The sequence below is a fragment of the Thalassophryne amazonica genome, chromosome 5, assembly GCF_902500255.1.
Source record: "Thalassophryne amazonica chromosome 5, fThaAma1.1, whole genome shotgun sequence".
NCBI lineage: Eukaryota > Metazoa > Chordata > Actinopteri > Batrachoidiformes > Batrachoididae > Thalassophryne > Thalassophryne amazonica.
Window position 1 is genome coordinate 123,568,465 of NC_047107.1, and position 26,406 is coordinate 123,594,870.

Below are 26,406 nucleotides of genomic sequence, written 5' to 3' on the forward strand. Positions count from 1 at the left end.
CCAGGCTTTGGTTAATGATGTCTTGCGAGATTTCCTGCACCGATTCGTCTTCGTATATCTAGACGATATACTCATCTTTTCTCCGGATCCTGAGACTCATGTCCGGCATGTACGTCAGGTCCTGCAGCGGTTGTTGGAGAACCGGCTGTTTGTGAAGGGCGAGAAGTGTGAGTTCCACCGCACATCTTTGTCCTTCCTGGGGTTTATCATCTCCCCCAACTCCGTCGCTCCTGATCCGGCCAAGGTTGCGGCGGTGAGAGACTGGCCCCAACCCACTAGCCGTAGGAAGCTGCAACAGTTCCTCGGCTTTGCTAATTTCTACAGGAGGTTCATTAAGGGCTACAGTCAGGTAGTTAGCCCCCTGACAGCCCTGACCTCACCAAAAGTCCCCTTCACCTGGTCGGATCGTTGCGATGCCGCGTTCAAGGAGTTGAAACGGCGCTTCTCGTCTGCACCCGTTCTGGTGCAGCCCGATCCTAGTCGCCAGTTAGTGGTTGAAGTGGACGCCTCGGACTCAGGGATAGGAGCTGTGCTTTCCCAGAGCAGGAAGACCGATAAGGTCCTTCATCCGTGTGCCTATTTTTCCCGCAGGTTGACCCCGGCCGAACGGAATTATGACGTCGGCAGTCGAGAACTCCTTGCGGTGAAAGAGGCTCTTGAAGAGTGGCGACATCTGTTGGAGGGAACGTCCGAGCCATTCACGGTTTTCACTGACCACCGGAACCTGGAGTATATCAGACCGCCAAGCGGCTGAATCCCAGGCAGCCCGCTGGTCCTGTTCTTGGCCGTTTGACTTTCGGATCACCTACCGTCCCGGGACCAAGAAACCAAGATCGGATGCCTTGATCCCGGGTACATGAAGATGAAGTTCAAAAACGAGGTTGTCGGATCCACCGGAACCCATCATCCCAGAGTCCACTATCGTGGCCAACCCTCACTGGGACGTGGAGAGAACCGTCCGGGAGGCCCTGGCACGAAGCCCGGACCCCGGAACTGGGCCGAGAACAGACTTTACGTCCCACCAGAAGCTAGGGCTGCAGTCCTGGACTCTGTCACGGCTCTAGCTCTCCTGTCATCCAGGGGTGCGAAGAACCGTGGCAGTTGTCCGGCAGCGCTTCTGGTGGCGTCCCTAGAGGCCGACGTCTGGGATTATATCCAGGCCTGCACCACCTGCGCCAGGGGCAAGGCTGACCATCGCAGGGCTTCGGGTCTGCTCCAAGCCCGCTGCCCGTGCCCCATCGCCCCTGTCCCACATCGGCCTGGATTTTGTCACGGGCCTCCCGCCGTCCCAGGCAACACCACCATCCTCACGATAGCGGACCGATTCTCCAAGGCGGCCCATTCGTGGCCCTCCCGAAGCTCCCGACGGCCCAGGAGACAGCGAACCTCCTGGTTCACCACGTCGTTCGGCTGCATGGGATCCCAACAGACATCGTCTCCGATCACGGTCCCCAGTTCTCCTCGCACGTCTGGAGGAGCTTCTGCCGGGAACTGGGGGCCACGGTGAGTCTCTCATCCGGGTACCATCCCCAAACCAACGGGCAAGCAGAACGGGCCAATCAGGAGATGGAGCAGGCCCTGCGTTGCGTGACAGCCGCGCACCCGGCGGCCTGGAGTACCCATCTGGCCTGGATCGAGTATGCCCATAACAGCCAGGTGTCGTCAGCCACCGGCCTCTCCCCTTTCGAGGTATGTCTGGGGTACCAACCTCCTTTGTTTCCAGTGGTTGAGGGAGAGGTCGGTGTGCCCTCGGTCCAGGCCCACCTACGGAAGTGCCGTCGGGTGTGGCGTGCCGCCCGTTCTGCCTTGCTGAGGGCCCGGATGAGGTCAAAGGCCCATGCAGACCGTTGGCGGACCCCGGCCCCTGCGTATCGGCCAGGGCAGGAGGTGTGGTTATCCACCAGAGACATCCCCCTCAAAGTGGACTCCCCCAAGTTACAGGACCGTTACATCGGCCCCTTCAAGATCCAGAAGGTCATCAGTCCAGCCGGCCTCACTGCGGATCCATCCTGTATTTCACGTGTCCCGGATTAAACCACATCACACCTCACCCCTCTGTACTCCGGGCCCAGCACCGCCTCCTGCCCGGATCATCGATGGCGAGCCGGCTTGGACTGTATGCCGGCTTTTGGATGTCCGTAGGATGGGCCGGGGCTTCCAGAATTTGGTGGACTGGGAGGGGTACGGACCTGAAGAACGCTCCTGGGTGAAGAGGAGCTTCATCCTGGACCTGGCCCTCCTGGCCGATTTCTACTGCCGCCACCCGGACAAGCCTGGTCGGGCGCCAGGAGGCGCCCGTTGAGGGGGGGGTCCTGTTGTGTGGGCCGCCAGAAGAGGAGGTACTGCTGGCCCACCACCAGAGGGCGCCCTGTCTGGAGTGCGGGCTCCAGGCACCAGAGGGCGCAGCCGCCTCACAGGAGCAGCCAGGGTGACAGCTGTCACGCATCACCTGCAACAGCTGTTACCAATCATCTGATCGGCAGGAGTATATCAGCAGGACGACGTCTCCACCTCTTTGCCGAGATATCGTTCTACCTGGAAGGTAACGTACCTCAGCTGACTGTTTTGACAGTATTTTTTGTGACTTGTGCGTTGTTAGTGTGGACTACTTTTCCAACGAGAGGTGGAGGTAGCATTCCTGCTATACGGATTCCTGGGTGCAAACGCGCCCTCATTTAATTGCTTTTTGTTCCTCGCCAGCAGTACCAGGTCCGACACGCGGAGGCAGTGGCCACCTGGGAGTTCGGGACTTGGCGGTTCCAGTATTCCTGGGGTCTGGTGGCGGAAGAAATCGTGTGGTTCCGGTTCTGCTTTGGACAGGCGTCTCCTATCTTCGAGCCTGCCCACACGACACCTTTGTGAATTGAATTTTGTCCATTGTTGTAATCTGTTGTGTTTGTTGTGCACGTTCGCAACAGTAAAGTGTTGTTATTTGACCTATTCCATTGTCCGTTCATTTGCGCCCCCTGTTGTGGGTCTGTGTACTTACACTTTCCCAACAGATATTTCATTTTATATAACAATCTAATCTCATCTAGTCAATATACCCTATTAAACAAGAAGTCTAAATTGCTAAGGCATTTCTTTTGAACTATTTTTTAAAATTGGTACAGTTCTAATTGTTTTAAATATTGATTTATATAGTGAATTGTTTGATAGTTTTATATAATTGGTAATTGTTTTATATTTTGTTTGATGCAATTACTAAGTATGTTATTTTTTATATAACTACCTCTTTTCAGAATCACACATTACAATCTTACCATATTAGTCAAGAAGTCTAAATTGTGTGGACATTTCTCTTGAAACATTTGAAAATTGTTACGACCATTACAATTGCTAACTGTTTATATATTGTTGTATATATTACATTTTTTCTTTATGGTTGCCTCTTCTACAAACTTTTTCAAAAATCAGACGCTATACTCTTATCATATTAATCAAGACGTTAAATTGGTAGGGGCAGCTCTTTTAAAATATTTGTAAAATCATTACAATTGTTAATTGTTTTTAATATACTGTTATATATAATACATTTTTCTTTATGGTTGCCTCTTCTACAAACTTTTCAAAATCAAATGCTATACCCTATCATATTAATCAAGACGTTTAAATTGGTAAGGCAGCTCTTTTCAAATATTTTTAAAATCATTACAATTGTTAATGTTTTATATATTGTGTATATAATACATTGTTTTATATATTGTTTATACAATTGACAATTGTTGTATACATTGTTTCATTTAATTGTTTTGTGCATATGTATTTATTGTATGTTTTATTGTTTTAATATGATACGTTGCTTTGTCACCATGACTGCTTTGTTCCTTCTTGGTCAGAGTGTACTACTATACTACGCTAATAAGTCATACGTCTCAGTTGATGTCTCTGGTTAATAAATGTCAAATACAATAAAATAAATCATGTATTTCTTTGCATACATATAGATATATAATTACAGATATTATGTATTTAATAATATTTAATTATGCCTTTAATATGTATTCATTACATTACTGAGTGTTCTTTGATTTGAAGTTGAAGTTATTCATTGGTGCAACAAAGAAAATAAAAATAAAAGCTTGTTTTATGAATGAGGTCTGATAAATACCACATGATAATCACTTGCCAGTATAGAATATATATACATGCCTAAAATACTAAAGTCTAAAATAATAAAATCAAATAACTTGTTTGTGCATGCAGTGCCCTCCAAATGTATTGGGAACACTTGGTATTTCACACATTTTACTTTATTTTTGCCATTTCAATACAAAAAATAAAAAATCTAAAATTTTCCTGAAACACAAACTGAAAACCAAATTTCTACCAATTTTATATAACTTAATTAAAATATAAAAGTCAAGATGATGGGTTGCGTAAGTAATGGAACACTTTGGTATGATACCTGTAAATAATCAGTTTTTATTGCCAGTTTTCTTCAGACAAGTCAGGAGATGGATACATGAACATTTCCAAGTCACTGAATATGTGTTGGACTTTATTTACATCACTTATGAAGAAATATAAACAGTATGGCACTCTATGGTAAATGTCTATGGAGTAGACAGTTCTCAAAAACTGAGTGACTGTGCAAGAAGGAGAAGAGTGAGGAAAGCCACCAAGACACACAGACAACCCAGAGGAAGGGGCGGCATTTGATTTTTTACGAAGGCTGTACTGCACCGTTGTGGTGAAAAAGGAGCAGAGCTGGAAGGCGAGACTCTAAACTGACTAGTTGATTTACAGTCATATCCTCACCTATGGTCATTAACTTTGGGTAATGACTGAAAGAGTAACGCTGCAGATACAGGACGCAGAAATGAGATTCCTCCATCCAGTATCTGGGCTAACACTCCTGGACAGGGTGAGAAGCTTGACTATCTGGGAGGGACTCTGGGTAGAGCCACTGCGTCTTCACATCAATAGGAACCAGCTGAGGTGGTTGGGGCACCTGGTGAGGATGTCTCCTGGTCATCTCCCTTGGGAGGACTTCCAGGCATGTCCAACCTGGAGGACGCCCCGGTGTCACATGTTGCGATTACCCCAGTACCAGATTTGTATGTTTGCTATCTGCACATGCATGAAAAACAGGAAATTTGTTCTGTACTGAGTTTATCCGTTCTGTGTGTGGATAGGACTGAGAGCTGGTTTCAGTTTCTGGAGAAAAATAACTTGACCGATCATTTAATTTATACAACAGCATTTTAGGGCCACATAAATTTTTTTTTTTAGACTTCGAGAATAAAGTCGTAATATTACGAAAATAAAGTCCTAATTTTAAGACTTCGAGAATAAAGTCGTCATTTTACGAGAATAAAGTCGTAATTTTAAGACTTTGGGAATAAAGTTGTAATATTATGAGAATAAATTTGTAATTTTACGAGAATAAAGTAATATTATGATAATAAAGTCATAATATAATATTTCAACTTTTTTCTCGTAATATTACGACTTTATTCTCCCCCCCAAAAAAGAAAGAAATTCAATGTGGCCCTAGAACTCCGTCGTAGATTTAAACCCTTGTCCAGACATAGTATTGCTGAATGAGTCCAGGGAAGCAATATCATTAAAGATCAGAATGTATTCACCAAAGGTGTGAGTAAGTCACTGTCAAGTCATTCTCAAGTCATGAATCAGCAAGTCCCAAGTCAAGTCTCAAGTCAGCTGTCAAACACTTGGTGGTCATTATGACTTGAGACTTGACTTGGGACTTACTGATTCATGACTTGAGAATGACCTCAGGAATTCACATTAAACCTAATTTTGGTCCACACACAGAAATGGTAAACTCAGTACAGAACAAACGCACATAGCGAAGTATACTCGTACAAATGTGGTACGGGGCAATCTCAGTATGTGACACTGAGGAAGACACACTTTGGAGTGATAATGTTCCAGCTGGAGTTTGGGAATGCCTTGGAATCCCCTGGGAAGAGTTACAGGACTTGAGGATAGGGAAGTGTGGACTGAGCTGCCTGAGTTGCCACCACGTGACCCGGATAAGTGGCTGAAAATGAATGAACTAAAATAAGAATGAGCTGTTGCTTAGCAACAAACCATGCATAACTAACTAAATAAATAAACTAAAAAAAACAAACAACAGACCATAAAACACAGACAAGTCTAAATAAATGACTAATAATCTATAAAAACATTTGATTTAATGGCTAAAATGTTGAAGACTGCAGCAGGCTCCGCCTCCAGAAGACCAGGCTGCCTGAGGTGGGCGGAGCTTGTGCTGTTTTCACAACACGACATGTTTCATTTGGGAATAAACAGTCAAGTAAACTAGACGTCCAGACTGACGGTGTCAAAGCTGAGAAACGTAAGGTAAAAACCACTGAGCGGCTGTTCGTCGAGCGGAGGAGAAACACGATGCCGGTGAAAGGAGGAAGGTTGGCCTCTTACCCGAGCAGGAGCGACATTGTCGGAGTAAGTGTCCCTTCTACTTCTGTCACGTTCTTTAAAAACTCAGCCTTTTACACCAACACGTCTCGCTAAAATAAGTGACTTTTGCAGCGTTGTGTGTCCGTGTTGTTTTGTCGTTAAATGTGTTTGTACGGCAGTTAGCTTGGCTCTACACCTGTTGCAGGACAACCAATAGGAAAGCGCCTTACTTAAACAAAAGTAACACGTTTCCGGTTTAAACCAGACACAAAATACATATGTATGTATTTTTAATGTTACTCGAAGTGAAACTTCAACAGCCTCCGAGGGCTTTTGACGCTCATGTATCTGAGATTTAGAAGAGCGTGGTTTTGGTGACAATTTGACATAAAATGTTTGTAAATGAGGGCAGATGTATGGGATTATATCTGTGCCAGAAAGTGCTCAACAAACCCTGATAGTTATCGAAATGACGTTTCGGATCAAATTTTAAACAAACAGAAAAAGGGTTTTAATCACAGCGAATGTATAATGTGGTTCTAGTGTTACGTACGGGCTGAAAACATGTACGTTTGTGTGTGTACAAGAGTAATGTGTGCCAATGTGAAATATACTAGAATTGGACCTCGACCTAATTGTAATTCTGCTATTTCACAAGTCTTCTGGGATTGAGTTTTTGTGAAGGTTGGGTTGTCACTAGGAAAATTTCTGTTACCCTCCAAATTGCTCAGTTTGAAATAGCGACAGAATATGACGAACTTTCGAGCAGCGTGATTTGTCTGAGATAGGTAAGGGAAATAACACAACATTTAGTGTGTGGTTAAAGTTTGTACAGAGTACATAAAAACACACATCAAACGTTTAAAACCACAATAATAATAATTAAAAATCATAATATACCAACTTGTACAGATGGTACATAAAAACACATCCAAGGTTAAAAACTACGATACTCAAAAAACCACAAAATACTAAATTGTACAGATAGTACATAAAGCGCACATCCAAAGTTAACAATTTCCAGTTTGCTGAGGGAAAGTGTAAGTAGACTGATTCATCACTTACCTCCTTTTAAATTGGTCAGAGCCTGTTTTGATTTCTATTTGTACTGAGGAACAGCTTTTTCCCAAAGTTGTAATCTTTGTGGTTCTTTGTGTGGGAATCTGGTTGTATGATCCCTTGATCCCAAGCGACTTATCTTTCCCAGATGAGTTGCTGCACAACGGAGCACGACAAAAACTACCCGTATGAACCATTTAATTTCTTCTCAGACCAGATCATTTTGGTGAATCATGCAAAAATCATCTTTACTGCAAATTGACATGCGCCAGGTTTCGCACCAAAAATCATAGTGCATTGAGGGGATTGCGGTGCATTAGGGAAATGCAAAGCCACTCAATAGAAATCTGCTTAATGGAAATGTGTGTTTTGAAAATACTTTAAAATATCACAAGAAAGGTTTTTGCCCTCACATGAGATGTTTTGTTTATTATTTTTTCAGGCAATGTAAAAACAAAACAAAAAAAACAGTATCTTGCAAAACTGCAATGGAAACACTTTTTTCTACTATTGTAGATCAGATGATGCACAGAAAGAGTCACATGACATTCTAAAATTCTTTGGAGGTGGCTTAAGAAACTGATAGCTTGTTAAATCTTGTAAGAAATGATGTTACATGGCAGTATTGGATTAAAAAGAAACACCAAAATTTGAAGATTGATACTTCTATTCCACAGGGCACGTTCTATTACGATCCCCCACAATCCAGATGATGGGATGAAACAGCTTACTCTGGCATGCCTCCTATCAGGCTGACTTAAAAATGCAGAACTGACAGCTGGCTTGTTATAAAGCACATACCTGGCAAACCAGGTATTTATTGTGGCCAGCCTAAGGCACACCTGTGCAATAATCTTGCTGTCTAATCAGCCTCTTGATATGCCCACACTGTGAGGTGGGATGGATTATCTCTTGTACCTGTGATTTAGTTGTTTTGGCCATGACCCAACCCTCAGGCACCCTTTAGGCACTAGAGTTAATGCTGTTGTCCGTGAAGCCTGAACAGAGTGTCTGAAATGCATTTGTCCTGTTTGGAACGTACTAATCCTACCCATAATGCACTGCTCGGCACAGCATGTCCACACTAAAACCTTAAAAATTAGCACATTACTTTAAAACTAAAACATATATCTGTTATTTTCACTTTATAAAACTTCAGACATGACAGTAATTTTAAATAACTTGTCCAAAATTAGTTTGGTTAAAATTGGAAGCATAAGTTAAAAATGTATGCCTCTGGATGACTTGGGTGATATTGCCAGTGTATCAGTATGGTGTTAAAGAAAATGATTTTTTTTTTCTTCTTAAAGATCATTTTTTTCTTTGCCTGCAGAGGATAGTGTAGTTCTTCATAGAAGCAGCTGTCTTCTGTTTGCAGAGGGTGGAACCATATATCTGTTAGGAAACTTTTATCAGGTAGGTGCTCAACTGATTTTCAATTTTAAAAGTGTTTGCTGCTGTTCAGCTTTGTTTACTACATTATCGGTCTAAAAGTTATCGGACAAAAATTCATTGGAAGATAATTAATCTGATAATGATTTTTAAAGTTATCTATAAAGATAATCCGAGAATGAAAACATTATCTTCGATAATTATCTGTTATCAGATTATCGGAACTGTGCCCACCACTGCCATGCACACACTGTATAATAATTACCTGCAAACAAATGTCTTCAGACACGCAGCTACACCCTCGGCTGACTTGTTCTTCAGGGGGAAAAGTCCACAAACTTGGTGTAATAATCTGTGCAGGTGAGCACATACTTGTACAATGTGTCTGTAGTAGGCAGGGGACCTGAAATACAGAATAGAATAGAATTTTATGTCTCATATATACAATTTGTCAAATTCAAACTATGCAAAAACTATTATTTATAATATGAGAGGGTGTCACATTATATCTTAGTTCAACTTTACAGTGATGCGAGTTACAACCATTTTTTTTCATAAATTCACAGATTTTGACAATTTCTATGCTGATCATAATTCTTCGTTGATTATATAAAAAATATTTACCTATGAGATCCATTCCAACGAGTTTGAGTGCCTCACTGACTTTGATGGTTTGTAGCTCGGGGGCTTGGGTCTTGAGCTTCTCAAATCACTGACACCGATCACATGAAGAAACCTTAAAAATATAAATAAAACATGCATAAGTACAATAACCTCTCATACTCTGACAAAGTCACATCAACAATTTCCCCAAGTAAAATCAACCCAAATCAGAAGAATACTAATAAACATTGATATTTGCAATGACGTATCTAGTTGGTAGTTCCTTTTTTTCCATGCACATCACTCTGACACCAATCATATGAGGAGGTACAAATTAAACATATGAGTATGAGCATAATAAATTCTCAAACTTGCACAAAGTAAATTAGCAATTCTTAAATAAAATCTTTGAAATGTCTAGAACAGGGGTAGGCAACCTGTTCCAGAAAGAGCCATGAGGGTGCAGGTTTTCTTGCAGCCACTGACTCCACCAGGTGATTTCACTGATTAACTGATTCCATCTGCTCAAAGTGATATTAATCAGTAAAATCACCTGGTGAGTCAGTGGCTGCAAAGAAAACCTGCACCCTCATGCTCTTTCTGGAACAGGTTGCCTACCCCTGGTCTAGAACATAAAATATTCATTAGAATTTTAAATATATTCCCCAGAAACAAGCATTGATAATATATAATTTAAACTTAGTTTGTGGAATAAAAAACTAAATCATAAAAACTAAATGCTTACATATTCCTGGACATCTTCTTTCATCCCATTCCAACAATAATACTGGGATATCTTGGCTAAAGTGTTGTTGACACCACTGTGGCCGCCCATTGGTGATGAATGATACTGCTGGAAGACTTCGATAACTTCGGCAACCTCAGTCAGCACTTTCTTCTGCAGTCTCCTTTCGGGCCAATGTAGTACAGCTCTTTTCTGCAAAGGCATAATCATAAAATAGAGTGAGACATAATCCTAAATTAAAAGCGAAACTAGTAATTCTCAATACAAAATCTCTGAAATGTCTATGACATTAAACACTTATTATAAATTAAAAATATTACCCAGATTACATGAAATTCAATCTCATTCTACAATCTAAAGGAAAACAGGCTCATGGCGAAATTATGTCCTTGCGGAGTTAGGCAGTCCAGCTCGTATGTGGACAAAGTTGATCAGTGGCAAAGCTGGTGTAGGGGTGCCCATAAACACATGAAAATAGAGACTGGAATGGACGTCACGTGACTAGTGGCGTGCCACACAGCGGCCATTACTAAAGGGTGGAGAGGAGCACCTTGAGCCAGTTAAACGAATCGAAAATGAGGGGAAAAAAGGCAGCCAGAGCTTCACCATCAATTGCACCAACTACAAAAACAAATTCTCGAATACTAAAATGAACTGTACAAGAGCCTTAATGTAATTATGTAAAACAAATGTCTATTTTAAAGTCGTTATGTCGCAATTTAATATCAATATACTGAGACTATAACTCAACGCCATAAGTTCTTTTCACTAAGCTGCATTCACATGCATACAAATATGGAAACAAAAATGTTTAAATATATTCATGTCTGTATACTTGCAATTGTTGTTTAATATGATGTGTTCATGGTGGTCACAGGCGGCATTTAAATTTTAACAGTGTGGTTGGAGGGGATGGAGGAGGTACTTTTTACCCTGACTGAGGGTCAAATGTCATAAATTCTGAATGGCTTTATATCTACTTGGAATAAAAATGTTAGTAAAAATCATATATCTGTTGTTGTCATTAAAAGACTTGCAATATATTACAGTCAATCAATCAATTTTTTTTTATATAGCGCCAAATCATAACAACAGTTGCCCCAAGGCGCCTTATATTGTAAGGCAAGGCCATACAATAATTATGTAAAACCCCAACGGTCAAAACGACCCCCTGTGAGCAAGCACTTGGCTACAGTGGGAAGAAACAACTCCCTTTTAAAGGAAGAAACCTCCAGCAGAACCAGGCTCAGGGAGGGGCAGTCTTCTGCTGGGACTGGTTGGGGCTGAGGGAGAGAACCAGGAAAAAGACATGCTGTGGAGGGGAGCAGAGGTCTATAGCAGCATAACTAAGGGATGGTTCAGGGTCACCTGATCCAGCCCTAACTATAAGCTTTAGCAAAAAGGAAAGTTTTAAGGCTTAATCTTAAAAGTAGAGAGGGTGTCTGTCTCCCTGATCTGAATGGGAGCTGTTCCACAGGAGAGGAGCCTGAAGCTGAAGGCTCTGCCTCCCATTCTACTCTTACAAACCCTAGGAACTACAAGTAAGCCTGCAGTCTGAGAAGCGAAGCACTCTATTGGGGTGATATGGTACTACGAGGTCCCTAAGATAAGATGGGACCTGATTATTCAAAACCTTATAAGTAAGAAGAAGAATTTTAAATTCTATTCTAGAATTAACAGGAAGCCCATGAAGAGAGGCCAATATGGGTGAGATATGCTCTCTCCTTCTAGTCCCTGTTAGTACTCTAGCTGCAGCATTTTGAATTAACTGAAGGCTTTTTAGGGAACTTTTAGGACAACCTGATAATAATGAATTACAGTAGTCCAGCCTAGAGGAAATAAATGCATGAATTAGTTTTTCAGCATCACTCTGAGACAAGACCTTTCTAATTTTAGAGATAATGCGTAAATGCAAAAAAGCAGTCCTACATATTTGTTTAATATGCGCTTTGAATGACATATCCTGATCAAAAATGACTCCAAGATTTCTCACAGTATTACTAGAGGTCAGGGTAATGCCATCCAGAGTAAGGATCTGGTTAGACACCATGTTTCTAAGATTTGTGGGGCCAAGTACAATAACTTCAGTTGTATCTGAGTTTAAAAGCAGGAAATTAGAGGTCATCCATGTCTTTATGTCTGTAAGACATCCTGCAGTTTAGCTAATTGGTGAGTGTCCTCTGGCTTCATGGATAGATAAAGCTGGGTATCATCTGCGTAACAATGAAAATTTAAGCAATACCGTCTAATAATACTGCCTAAGGGAAGCATGTATAAAGTGAATAAAATTGGTCCTAGCACAGAACCTTGTGGAACTCCATAATTAACTTTAGTCTGTGAAGAAGATTCCCCTTTTACATGAGAAATTGTAATCTATTAGACAAATATGATTCAAACCACCGCAGCGCAGTGCCTTTAATACCTACGGCATGCTCTAATCTCTGTAATAAAATTTTATGGTCAACAGTATCAAAAGCAGCACTGAGGTCTAACAGAACAAGCACAGAGATGAGTCCACTGTCCGAGGCCATAAGAAGATCATTTGTAACCTTCACTAATGCTGTTTCTGTACTATGATGAATTCTAAAACCTGACTGAAACTCTTCAAATAGACCATTCCTCTGCAGATGATCAGTTAGCTGTTTTACAGCTACCCTTTCAAGAATTTTTGAGAGAAAAGGAAGGTTGGAGATTGGCCTATAATTAGCTAAGATAGCTGGGTCAAGTGATGGCTTTTTAAGTAATGGTTTAATTACTGCCCCCTTAAAAACCTGTGGTACATAGCCAACTAACAAAGATAGATTGATCATATTTAAGATCGAAGCATTAAATAATGGTAGGGCTTCCTTGAGCAGCCTGGTAGGAATGGGGTCTAATAAACATGTTGATGGTTTGGATGATGTAACTAATGAAAATAACTCGGACACAGTGGAAAAAGCAGCAAGGTAAATGAGTACAATGGCAAGGTATACTTCAGATTTATATTTTAATACATAAGGATTTTTTGTCCAGGCATGTATGGGTTCATTAGAACTTTTAATCAGCTTGAATACAACTTACAAGGCTTCATTTATAAAAATCCATCGAGAATTATGATGAAAGGAAAAAAAACATCACAGTAAATGAACAGAATGGCATATTTCCCCCCAATTTTCCACACTTTACATAAAACATTTTTTTTTCTACCCAGACAAGTATGGGTTCATTAGAAAGAGCAATTAAAGGGCTTTAAAACAAGCCTACTTTTATTAAAATCTGTTAACAAATAGCGACAATAGGGTGAGTAAAGCAGCACAGTTTGTCATAATTTCCCCAAATTCTGCATTTTACATAAGTTTTTTTTTTTTTCACCCACACATGCATAGGTTCAATGGAAAGAGCTTTCAAATGGCTTTAAAAAGCCTACATTTATTAAATCCATTAAGAAATAGCAACGCTAGTGCAAAAAAAGCGGTCAGTTTATTACTGATGATCGGCACATCTCCACCCTTAGTAATGGTGCCTTCCTGTCCCGAGCGACGCTAATAGATTGAGGTGCGCACGTCCATTCCAGGTCTATACTTCCATGATGAACAATATGTACTTGCTTAAGAGAATCTACAGGCATTATTCTTGAAAATATTGGCAAATTAATAACAGCTTGGTTGTTCAATTGTCGGTGGTAAATACTATCATATGGGTGGATTACAGTTCGTGTATTGTACCATTCCACAAGAAGTAAACAAAAAGATATGTACTTACTGTCTTCATCCCAAACGTGCTTCTTGGACTGGTTCCTGATGTTGCAATGGTCCTTTTTGTCTGTATCACTCGAGTACTTCCCAGTCTGTAGGAAGACTATCAGTTGGGGCATTTTTTTCCTGAATGTTGAAAATCGCTGGTTTCGCTCTTCTTTGGGGTGTGCGTTTTCCTGACATTCATTTTGAGGCTCAGAAACAAGTGATTCCTCCTCCATATTGAAGATCACCGCAAGAAATGGTAATAAAAAAAAATCGATCACAAATATAGTCCCACTTCAGATTTTCTGAATCAAAAGTGTGTGTTTCAAAATACGTCTGCTCGGTTGAAGATCGCCGCAAGAAATGGTAATTCTAGACCTCCCGGAAGTTGACCGCAAAAAAAAATTAATTTGCGCATGCGCGTGGTAAATGAGACCGGCGGCAAACTCATAACACGACACTGGTGTGAGCAGCTCAGCACTGCCCTCACACAGCTCCGTCCCGGCCACAGAGTCTCTGGAAGAAGTCCACGCTTTCTTCTGCGTTTTGCTTAGATTCGTAATAAGTGTTTTGCTTTTTAATTTTCCGCTTTTTTTGGCCAACACAGAATGCTTCACAAAAACGGGAACTCAAATAATATAATAATAATAATAATAATAATAATAATAAAAAACAGTGACTGCGAGGCTGCATGTTCAACCTCCAGCTGAAAATGAAATGCATTGGCTGAATCGCAGTGTTAAAAAGAAATTCATGCAGGGACCCAGTCCACCACCTTAATAAATCAATCAATCAATAAATAAAAATGGTTGCATTTTACAAGTTGGGAAAACAAAAAAAACAGCCACAACCCATCACCATTTGAGCAAAATGTCAAGACTTTGGCTGAGCTCCTGACACCAGGAAAGATCCAAAACTTGATGTGAAAACATAAATAACTACCCAGGAAAACAGAAAGGGATACACTGAATTTGACAATCTCCGTGATGACGCAGTGACATTGTGCCATTACTTAGGGAGAGCCCTGGACTGTTAATGTTTTAAAAAGCAAAAGTACTTTTTATCCAATTACTCAATTAATCGCCAGAATAATCGATAGAATACTCGATTACGAAAATAATCGATAGCTGCAGCCCTACTGGACTTGTACATCCATCATCAGGATTATTTGATTGACAGCTGTCACGAGACTAGTGGAGTCACATAGCATCACTCAGCTGGAAATGCTGTTTCACAGATGTGTTTTGTTGACATTCTGAAATATTGCTCAGATTTTTTTATTGCACAAATTTGTAATGGAAACTCAGGCTGGGGCAGTAAATTGGTTCATACAGAACACACGGCCGCATTTTGTTTTCCATATGAGCTGGAGCCATCATGAACATTGGATAAAGAAGTTTACAGATTGGAGCAGATTATGATGACAAATAAATTGTGCCAGAGAGAGAGGAGGAACAGTTTCTGTAGTTTGGAGGTTTTTTTTGTTTTCACCCATAGCTGCTGATGTCGAGCTACATTTGTTGCCGGAGGAGGATTTGCTCTATACCACCTAAATGGTAAATGTACGGGATTTATATAGAGCGTTTCCATCCACATCAGAAGCTCAAAGCACTTTACAATGATGAGTCACATTCACCCCATTCACGAGGGCTCTTTGCGACATTTCACTCCAAGGATCCTTTGGTCTGAAGCCCAACACTTAACCACTAGACCATCACCTTCCCTAAGCTGAAAAGAATGAAAAACCAAGGCTGAAAGATGAAAAGGATTAACATCAGCTTCCACAACATCAAGTAACAGCTGATGAAATAATAGAACCAGAGGATGTAACTTGAAGATGTTTGCTTGAGGGACTGCCTACAGGTGAAAACCAAAGGCTTGAACAAGATGACAAACTCCCACTACATTAGAGCTGAAAGTCTGTCAATTATTTTCTGAATTAGTTGTTAGGTCCATAAAATGTCTGTTATCCAGAACCCAAGATGACAGATGTCTTTTGTCCACAGCACAAAGATGCTCAGTTTACTGTCAGATAGGAGTAAAGCAACTTGTAAAATAAACCAGAAAATATTCACATTGAAGAAGCTGAAACAACCTCAAAAATAGTAATAGACTATGAAAATAGTTGTCCATTCATTTAACAGCAGATTAATTGTAGTTCTACGCTACATTCAGTTAAAGAAAAGAAAGTGAAACCTTTATAATTTCGAAAATTAATGTGATACAAGTTTTTGGTCATACTACCCAGCACTAATAGAAACCTGCCTTATAATGTTCTGTAGCATTCACTGACAGTTTTTATTATTTTCCTCTAAAGGTTCTTCCACTGATACATAATGTGCATGCTGCATTTTTATGTTACCGCCTCTTTCACACACGTGTATCTGAAAATCTCTGTTCCTGGACTGTTCCCAAAGTATCCAGAACACGCATGAGCTCAAATGTAGAAGAAAACCCACATAGCCTCACTTACACAGGCTATAGCCCTATACAGATGTAGTTAATTTTACGTGGGGATGTGGAGTAATGCAGTTTTACCACAGGATGTCTGTAATATTTATGCTTGATTCACATGGGATAAGAAGTCTCTTTATAAATGACAGAGATGGGAGTGACCACTCAGTAAACTGGCCTGACGCAAAGCTGTCAATCTTCTTCTTTTGGCTACTCCTGTTAGGGGTCATGACACAGCAGATCATTCCTTTCCATCTCACCCTGTTCCTGAATGTTCAGGTAATCACACTGCAGCCAGCTGCTGGAGTGCCAGAGATTCAGTTTGAGATTATTTTTAACAGACTGCCCTGTCATGTGTCTTTATATGCTCTACTGATGGAATTGTTGTGATCTTTTCGGCTGCTCCTGTTTGTTCCATATCCTTGATGTATGAATGTGTGATTTTTATATTTCATTTGTATTTTTGATTCTGAACAATAATCTGTCTTGTTGTGTCAGAGTCTCATACACTGTACTCTTGGATTTGTTTTGAAATTTGAATGTTTGTGTTTTATTTGCCTGTGGGACCTCAGGGCAATACTGAAGTGTGTGTGTGTGTGTGTGTGTAAGAAAACAGATGGCTGGTTCCTCTGCGTGATCATGACTGAGAAGATGTGACCTCTTATCTGTAGGAGAGGAAGAGGGAGTAATGGTTTACAAAATGCTTCCTGAAGCACAAGCAGTTTTCTCTGTGCGTCTCCCTCACCACACCCAGGCTCCTGAGGCCAAATCAACATCCACAAACAAATTTGATTCCAGCGCTTGTCACTGTAGATGCACATTTGCCTGCCCAGTGCACATGTTCAGGTCTCTTCCCATTCTGATGGAATGAAGCAAAGTTCCTCATTTTCACCCCACTGATGAAATATTTCAGTATATATCAAATGAGGCTGATAATTAGGAAAAAACTTTTTTTGTTCCTTTTCACCTAAGTTGTGATTATTGTATGTAATTCCTGGGCCCAGTTTCATAAAGCAGTCAAATCTTGTTTAATCAACTAAACACAGTTGACTAATTTTTTGACATTAGTCATTGCACAAAGCACTTAGTCAGCTGAAGATTCGCGTTGCCGACTAAAGTTTTTAGCCTGGTACAGAGTAGGCTAATCTTATTTTAGTTGACAAAACGTCAGTGCCTTACCTAAAAAAAAATGGCGGCTATCATGTACCACCACTTGATGGAACACTCAAGCACCCCTACGTCGCTCGTATTCCTCCAAAAGGAGAGCATCCTCCACTTGTGACCATGTTTATAGCAGGTGACTGACATGATGTGTTTATGACAATTCTTACATTAGCCACCAGGTGTTGCTGTTACGCTGAGCAGCATTGTGTGCACAAAAAGCGTTGACGGAAGTGTAAAAGAAGAACTGCTAGGAGCTAAGCACATCTTTCTGCAGTTCGTATGTGAATGTAAATGTTAATTTTATTCAATTTATATCGCGCCAACTCACAACAACGTTGTCTCAAGGCGCCTCACACAAACACAATTCAAAAGAAATAAAAATTCATTTAAAGATGAAAAGCACAATATAAAAGACACGCTTAAAAGAATAAGAAAAAGATAAAGAATAAAAGCATTAGCACAATAAAAATGTGTACATGACATAAAATGCTATTCATAGGCATGGGACAACGTACGATCAAAAATTACCACAAGGTTCCTCACTTTGTCCGTATGATGTATAACACATGAACCTAAAATAAGCGCTAGTTAGTCAAATTGATGCCAATGCCTCACTGGACCAAGAACCTTCATTTCAGTCATATCAGAGTTTAAAAGTAGGACGTTACTAGACATCCAACTTCTCACTGATGCAAAGCAATCTTCTAAAGATTTTAAGTTAATGAGACTACCAGCAGTTATCGGCATGTACAATTGAGTAACATCAGTATAGGAATGAAAGGTAATCCCAAAACACCACAGTATATTCCCAAGGGGTGCTACATATAGGTGGGAAAAAAGCAGGGGGCCCAAGACAGATCCCTGTGGAACCCCAAACTTCATGTCACTAAGATTAAAGGTAGTGTTATTGTACAAAACAGTGAGAACGACTGGACAGGTATGACATCAACCAGGCAAGGGCACTCCCAGTAATCCCAAAATGATTCTCTAGCCTGTCGAGTAAAATATGATGATCCACGGTATCAAACTGCTTCTAACAGCACCAAAACCATAGTGGTGTCCGAGTCCATTGCTTGCAGAAGGTCATTCACTACTTTACTGAGCGCTGTCTCTGTGGAGTGATATTTTCTAAAACAGACTGCAATGGCTCAAAGAGACCACTCTCAGTAAGGTGGTCCAGGAGCTGCCACCAGTTAATGAAACAAAAGCTGGATAGTTCATGACAACAACCAACCCGGAAGTAAACAAAACTGTTGTGCATTGGAGGCGTTTCTTGGCAACGACACGCACGGGCTGTTATGCCCGTGAAAATCGTTGACTAATGTAAGACGGCTAATCTACAAGTTTAGCCATCGACATGAAATGGTGATTAGACAGATAATGTTGGACGACTAACCGTAGGTGATTAAGTTTAATAGACTAGACTGCTTTATGAAACCGGGCCCTGGTGTGTATTGGTTTCTTTGTACATGGTGATGTGACATTTGATTGAGTCTTTATGGTGTTTTCAAACAATCTTTGCTGTTTTTAGCTGCTCGGCTAATGTTAGCTTTATGGGTGGAGCTGGAATTTAACATGGAAAAAGAATGTTCAACCAAACGTTTTAGTCCACTGTTGAAAATCTACATGTTGTTCTTTTACACTGGTAATTATCACCATTAGCATTCTGCTGTGTTCCATCACCTCACTCTAGATTTTGTGTGTCTGTATATAGTCACAACTTTGGTATTTTTAAATGTCAATAAGATGTTTTCTCAGTCTGTCAGACAGCTGTCTTTTAAAACACAACAAATGACAGTGATGTATCTTCTCAGTGTAGACATCAGCACAGACTGTAGATCACACACAGTGTTGTCATGAGCTTCATTTTATACGGTTTGGCCAACTCATTAAATCACTGAGACACTTCATCTAAAGTTATTTAGAATTTGACACTTATGCCTGGTTCACACAGCAGGATTTAAAAATTCTGTAGGTTTCCAAAACCTGAGAGACCACACACGTGGAGATTAAAAAAAAAAAAAAAAATCATAGATCTAACAGGTTTGATTGTAGTGTGTGGTGAAGTCAACACACCACACACGAACAGATTTCACACAAGAACATTCACAGGCCAGACAGGAAATCTCGCAAAATCTCTCAAGATTAAACGTGACTTCAGCGTAAACAGACGGAGATAGTTTGTGGACTATTTAAAATAGAATGGAAAAAATGATAGAAAAAGAAAAGGCGTTTTTTTTTTTTTTTTTTTTTAAAGGAGTGGAGACAGCGCAACCACCAGACTTTCTGGTAAGTCAGAACAGCTGTTTTGATTTTATTTTCCGCTCTGTATGTCCGTCACCTCGCTTGCTGATTGCCTCACGTCACATTCAGCACGCTGTGTGCCCGTTTGTGGTCGGTGGACACAACACACGCTGCAATATTGAGCCAAGACAATCCAACATGTTGAATATCTCCGATTTGCAATTGGAGCGCTCCTAACGACCTTCCGAGCAGATCAGAGCACTCTTAAAACACCACACACAGCAGGAATGTCTAAGATTATCTTTAGCGTCATCACGATTGTCGAGGCATCCTTAAGATTGTCAGAAGGGGAAGATCGGGTCCGATATCTGCCTAATTATCTTGCCATGTGAACCAGTCTAATATAAATTATAATATGTGAGCATGTCAGTCATGGAGTCTTAATTCATAAGGTCTTAGTTTTGGTGCAGTCAGCTACATTTGGTTTTATTGGCCAGCATGGTAGCACAGTAGTTCATACCGCTGCCTCACAGCAAACAGGTCCTGGATTAAGTTCCACCAGTTCATTTCTGTGTGAAGTTTGTATGATCTCCCTGTGTCTACATGGTTTTCCTCCAGACATATTGGTTTCCTTTCACCATATTAAAAAAAAAAAAAAAAAAAAAAAAAAGCAAAAATTTCCCCTTTCAAATGGCTAGCATACTGGCATAGTATGTTACTATGCTTTTTACTCTTTTAAATTCATTTTATTAGGAAACGGAGCGGGCTGTGGCCTCAGTTTTATCTAAAGTCTGGGTCTTTAAGTGAAGCTTAGGGCTAGTGGGCGGCGATCACCTTAGTATTTCTTTGTTCTTCTTTTTGCTTAATGCTGACAAATTATATTGCATTTCTTGTTTCTGATGCCTGATTTTGTTTTTTCTCTCTGAGGTGTGGCTCCATCCACGGATGGATGTGGGGTGTACTTCTGCAGCCCTCCTGTCCTGTGCACTGGCAATATTTCCTGTATATTCCTTTTGTGAATTATTTTGCAATTTGTGTCGGTAGCATGGCCCAAGCAAAGGGTCACCCCTTTGAGTCTGGTCTGCTTGAGGTTTCTTCCTCAGAGGAAGTTTTTCCTTACTACTGTCGCCTGTGTGCTTGCTCTGGGGGGTTGGTAAGGATAGACCGTACTTGTGTGAAACGTCTTGAGGCAACTTTGTTGTGATTTGGCGCTATATATAAATAAATCGAATAAATAAATAAATAGATAGATAAATAAATAAAAACATGCTCATCATTAGGTTGGTCCCCTGGTACCAGACTGTGGCAGTCCACTGCTCCTAGTGGTTGACTTCTGTTTTATGTACAATGACAAATAAAGGTTCATCTTTTTGAGCAGGTAGCTCATTGGGATAAGGAGTTGAGTTGCCAATATGTAAACCTGGATTTGATTCATGGTCATGCTACCGTTCTTTGTCCTTTGTGAAGACTCTTATCTGTGCCATTGGCCCAGTTCACCCAGTTGTAAATGGGTACCAGCCTTTCCTGGGTTGGATTGGACTGTTGTCCATCCGGGTGGGGGGGGGTTGTAGACTCGTATGCACTTCACACTGTTGATTTTAGGTATAACTTGGGCACTGATGGCAGCAGGGCCTGTACAGGACTTAATGATAATAATGACAGTAACATCCATCCATCCATTTTCTTCCGCTTTATCCGGAGTCGGGTCGCGGGGGGCAGCAGCTCAAGCAAAGCCGCCCAGACCTCCCGATCCACACACAACCTCCCCCAGCTCCTCCGGGGGAACCCCAAGGCGTTCCCAAGCCAGCTGAGAGATGTAGTTCCCTCCAGCGTGTCCTGGGTCTTCCCCGGGGCCTCCTCCCAGTGGGACGTGCCCGGAACACCTCTCCAGCGAGGTGTCCGAGGGCATCTGGAAAAGATGCCCAAGCCACCTCAACTGACTCCTTTCGACGTGGAGCAGCAGCGGCTCGACTCCGAGCTCCTTCCGAGTGACTGAGCTCCCTCACCCTATCTCTAAGGGAGCGCCCAGCCACCCTGCGGAGGAAACTCATCTCGGCCGCTTGTACTCGCGATCCGTTCTTTCGGTCATGAGCCAAATCTCATGACCATAGGTGAGGATCAGAACGTAGATCGATCGGTAGAGCTTTGCCCCCCTACTCAGCTCTCTCTTCACCACAACGGTCCAATACAGCGACCGCATCACTGCAGATGCTGCACCGATCCGTCTATCGATCTCACGCTCCATCCGTCCCTCACTCGTGAACAAGACCCCGAGATACTTAAACTCCTCCACTTGAGGCAAGGTCACTCCACCGACCTGAAGAGGCAAGCACCTTTTTCCGGTCGAGAACCATGGCCTCGGATTTGAGGTGCTGATTTTCATACCGGACGCGTCACACTCGGCTGCAAACCACCCCCAGTGCACGCTGAAGGTCCTGATTTGACGAAGCCACAGAACCACATCATCCGCAAACAGCAGAGACGAGATTCTGTGGTTCCCAAACCAGACCCCCTCTACACCCTGGCTGCGCCTAGAAATTCTGTCCATAAAAAATAATGAACAGAACCGGTGACAAAGGGCAGCCCTGGTGAGGCCAACGTGCACTGGAAACAGGTTGACTTACTACCGGCAATGCGAACCAAGCTCCTGCTGCGGTCGTACAGGGACCGGATAGCCCTTAGCAAAGGACCCCGGACCCCGTACTCCTGGAGCACTCCCCACAGGGTGCCCCGAGGACACGGTCGAAAGCCTTCTCCAGATCCACAAAACACATGTGGACTGGTGGGGCAAACTCCATGAACCCTCGAGCACCCGATGGAGCGTGTAGACCTGGTCCAGTGTGCTGCGACCAGGACGAAAACCACACTGCTCCTCCTGAATCCAAGGTTCGACTATCGGTCGAATTCTCCTCTCCAGTACTCTGGAATAGACCTTACCGGGGATGCTGAGGAGTGTGATCCCCCTATAGTTGGAACACACCCTCCGGTCCCCCTTCTTAACCACAGGGACCACCACCCGGTCTGCCAATCCAGAGGCACTGTCCCAATCACCACGCGATGTTGCAGAGGCGTGTCAGCCAAGACAGCCCCACAACATCCAGAGACTTAAGGTATCGGGATGGATTTCATCCACCAGGAGGAGCCTTGCCACCGAGGAGCTTTCTAACCACCTCGGTGACTTCGGCCCGGGTAATGGATGAGTCCGCCTCTGAGTCCCCCAGTCTCTGCTTCCTCGTTCGGAAGACGTGACGATGGGATTGAGGAGATCCTCCAAGTAATCCTTCCACCGCCCCACAACATCCCAGTCAGGGTTAACAGCTCCCCACCCGCACCGTAAACAGTGCTGGTGGAGAGCTGCTTCCGCCTCCCGAGGCGTCGGACGGTTTGCCAGAATCTCTTCAAGGCCGACCGATAGTCTCCTCCATAGCTCCCAGACCTGAGTTTTTGCCTCTGCGACCGCACGGGCTGCGGCACGCTTGGCCTGCCGGTACCTGTCAGCTGCCTCTGGGGTCCCACCTACCAACAAGATAAGTAGGACTCCTTCTTCAGCTTGACGGCATCCTTACTTCCGGTGTCCACCACCGGGTTCGGGATTGCCGCCGCGACAGGCACCAGAGACCTTGCGACAGCTACGAGCAGCCGCATCGACAATGGAGGTGGAGAACATGGTCCACTCGGACTCCATGTCTCCAACCTCCCCCGGGATCTGGAGAAGCTCTCCCGGAGGTGGGAGTTGAAGACCTCGCTGACAGAGGGTCCGCCAGTCGTTCCCAGCAGACCCTCACGATATGTTTGGGCCTGCCAGGTCTGACCGGCTTCCTACCCTCCCAGCGGATCAAACGCACCAACCTGTGGGGTGCATCTGCCAATTTGGCCAATTTCTTAAATCCTCCAAACCTGGATATCCAGGGTTGGGACCAGGAAACAGAGTTGTAGTCTTACACACCTCTCTGCAGCTTCTCTCCCCCTGCCATCCCCCCATTACCCCCTTCCCCGTAGAGACGGGCCTGCTCCCAGACCACCAATAACCAGCAAAATCTATTTAAGCATAAAATTCAAAAGAAAAAATAATATAGCACCTTCAACTGCACCACAGACTAAAACAGTTAAATGTGGTCTATTAAACATTAGGTCTCTCTCTTCTAAGTCCCTGTTAGTAAATGATATAATAATGATCAACATATTGATTTATTCTGCCTTACAGAAACCTGGTTACAGCAGGATGAATATGTTAGTTTAAATGAGTCAACACCCCCGAGTCACACTAACTGCCAGAATGCTTGTAGCACGGGCCGAGGCGGAGAATTAGCAGCAATCTTCCATTCCAGCTTATTAATTAATCAAAAACCCAGACAGAGCTTTAATTCATTGAAAGCTTGACTCTTAGTCTTGTCCATCCAAATTGGAAGTCCCAAAAACAGTTTATTTGTTGTTATCTATCGTCCTCCTGGTCGTTACTGTGAGTTTCTCTGTGAATTTTCAGAACTTTTGTCTGACTTAGTGCTTAGCTCAGATAAGATAATTATAGTGGGCGATTTTAACATCCACACAGATGCTGAGAATGACAGCCTCAACACTGCATTTAATCTATTATTAGACTCAATTGGCTTTGCTCAAAATGTAAATGAGTCCACCCACCACTTTAATCATATCTTAGATCTTGTTCTGACTTATGGTATGGAAATTGAAGACTTAACAGTATTCCCTGAAAACTCCTTCTGTCTGATCATTCTTAATAACATTTACATTTACTCTGATGGACTACCCAGCAGTGGGGAATAAGTTTCATTACACTAGAAGTCTTTCAGAAAGCGCTGTAACTAGGTTTAAGGATATGATTCCTTCTTTATGTTCTCTAATGCCATATACCAACACAGTGCAGAGTAGCTACCTAAACTCTGTAAGTGAGATAGAGTATCTCGTCAATAGTTTTACATCCTCTTTGAAGACAACTTTGAATGCTGTAGCTCCTCTGAAAAAGAGAGCTTTAAATCAGAAGTGCCTGACTGCATGGTATAACTCACAAACTCGCAGCTTAAAGCAGATAACCCGTAAGTTGGAGAGGAAAATGGCGTCTCACTAATTAGAAGATCTTCACTTAGCCTGGAAAAAGAGCCTGTTGCTCTATAAAAAAGCCCTCCGTAAAGCTAGGACATCTTACTACTCATCACTAATTGAAGAAAATAAGAACAACCCCAGGTTTCTTTTCAGCACTGTAGCCAGGCTGACAAAGAGTCAGAGCTCTATTGAGCCGAGTATTCCTTTAACTTTAACTAGTAATGACTTCATGACTTTCTTTGCTATAAAATTTAACTATTAGAGAAAAAATTACTCATAACCATCCCAAAGACGTATCATTATCTTTGGCTGCTTTCAGTGATGCCGGTATTTTGGTTAGACTCTTTCTCTCAGATTGTTCTGTCTGAGTTATTTTCATTAGTTACTTCATCCAACCATCAACATGTCTATTAGACCCCATTCTTACCAGGCTGCTCAAGGAAGCCCTACCATTATTTAATGCTTCGATCTTAATATGATCAATCTATCTTTGTTAGTTGGCTATGTACCACAGGCTTTTAAGGTGGCAGTAATTAAACCATTACTTAAAAAGCCATCACTGACCCAGCTATCTTAGCTAATATAGGCCAATCTCCAACCTTCCTTTTCTCTCAAAAATCTTGAAGGGTAGTTGTAAAACAGCTAACTGATCATCTGCAGAGGAATGGTCTATTTGAAGAGTTTCAGTCAGGTTTTAGAATTCATCATAGTACAGAAACAGCATTAGTGAAGGTTACAATGATCTTCTTATGGCCTCAGACAGTGGACTCATCTCTGTGCTGTTCTGTTAGACCTCAGTGCTGCTTTTGATACTGTTGACAATAAAATTTTATTACAGAGATTAGAGCATGCCATAGGTATAAAGGCACTGCGCTGCGGTGGTTTGAATCATATTTATCTAATAGATTACAAGTTGTTCATGTAAATGGGGAATCTTCTTCACAGACTAAGGTTAATTATGGAGTTCCACAAGGTTCTGTGCTAGGACCAATTTTATTCACTTTATACATGCTTCCCTTAGGCAGTATTATTAGACGGCATTGCTTAAATTTTCATGTTACGCAGATGATACCCAGCTTTATCTATCCATGAAGCCAGAGGACACACACAAATTAGCTAAACTGCAGGATTGTCTTACACACATAAGGACATGGATGACCTCTACTTTCTTGCTTTTAAACTCAGATAAAACTGAAGTTATTGTACTTGGCCCCACAAATCTTAGAAACATGGTGTCTAACCAGATCCTTACTCTGGATGGCATTACCCTGACCTCTAGTAATACTGTGAGAAATCTGGAGTCATTTTTGATCAGGATATGTCATTCAAAGCGCATATTAAACAAATATGTAAGACTGCTTTTTTGCATTTACACAATATCTCTAAAATCAGAAAGGTCTTGTCTCAGAGTGATGCTGAAAAACTAATTCATGCATTTATTCCTCTAGGCTGGACTATTGTAATCATTATTATCAGGTTGTCCTAAAAGTTCTCTGAAAAGCCTTCAGTTAATTCAAAATGCTGCAGCTAGAGTACTGACGGGGACTAGAAGGAGAGAGCATATCTCACCCATATTGG

General features: G+C 42.0%; 1 protein-coding gene across 1 annotated transcript in view; it reads left to right on the forward strand.

The window, feature by feature from the left end:
* Positions 1-6,212: 6,212 nt before the first annotated feature.
* Positions 6,213-26,406, forward strand: part of LOC117511251 (tight junction protein ZO-2-like) — a 182,620-nt gene continuing 162,426 nt past the window's right edge. Inside the window, exon 1 of the mRNA XM_034171256.1 lies at positions 6,213-6,435. Within this exon, the coding sequence (XP_034027147.1) occupies positions 6,379-6,435 (57 nt within the window). The 5' untranslated portion in view covers positions 6,213-6,378. The remainder of the gene's footprint in view (positions 6,436-26,406) is intronic.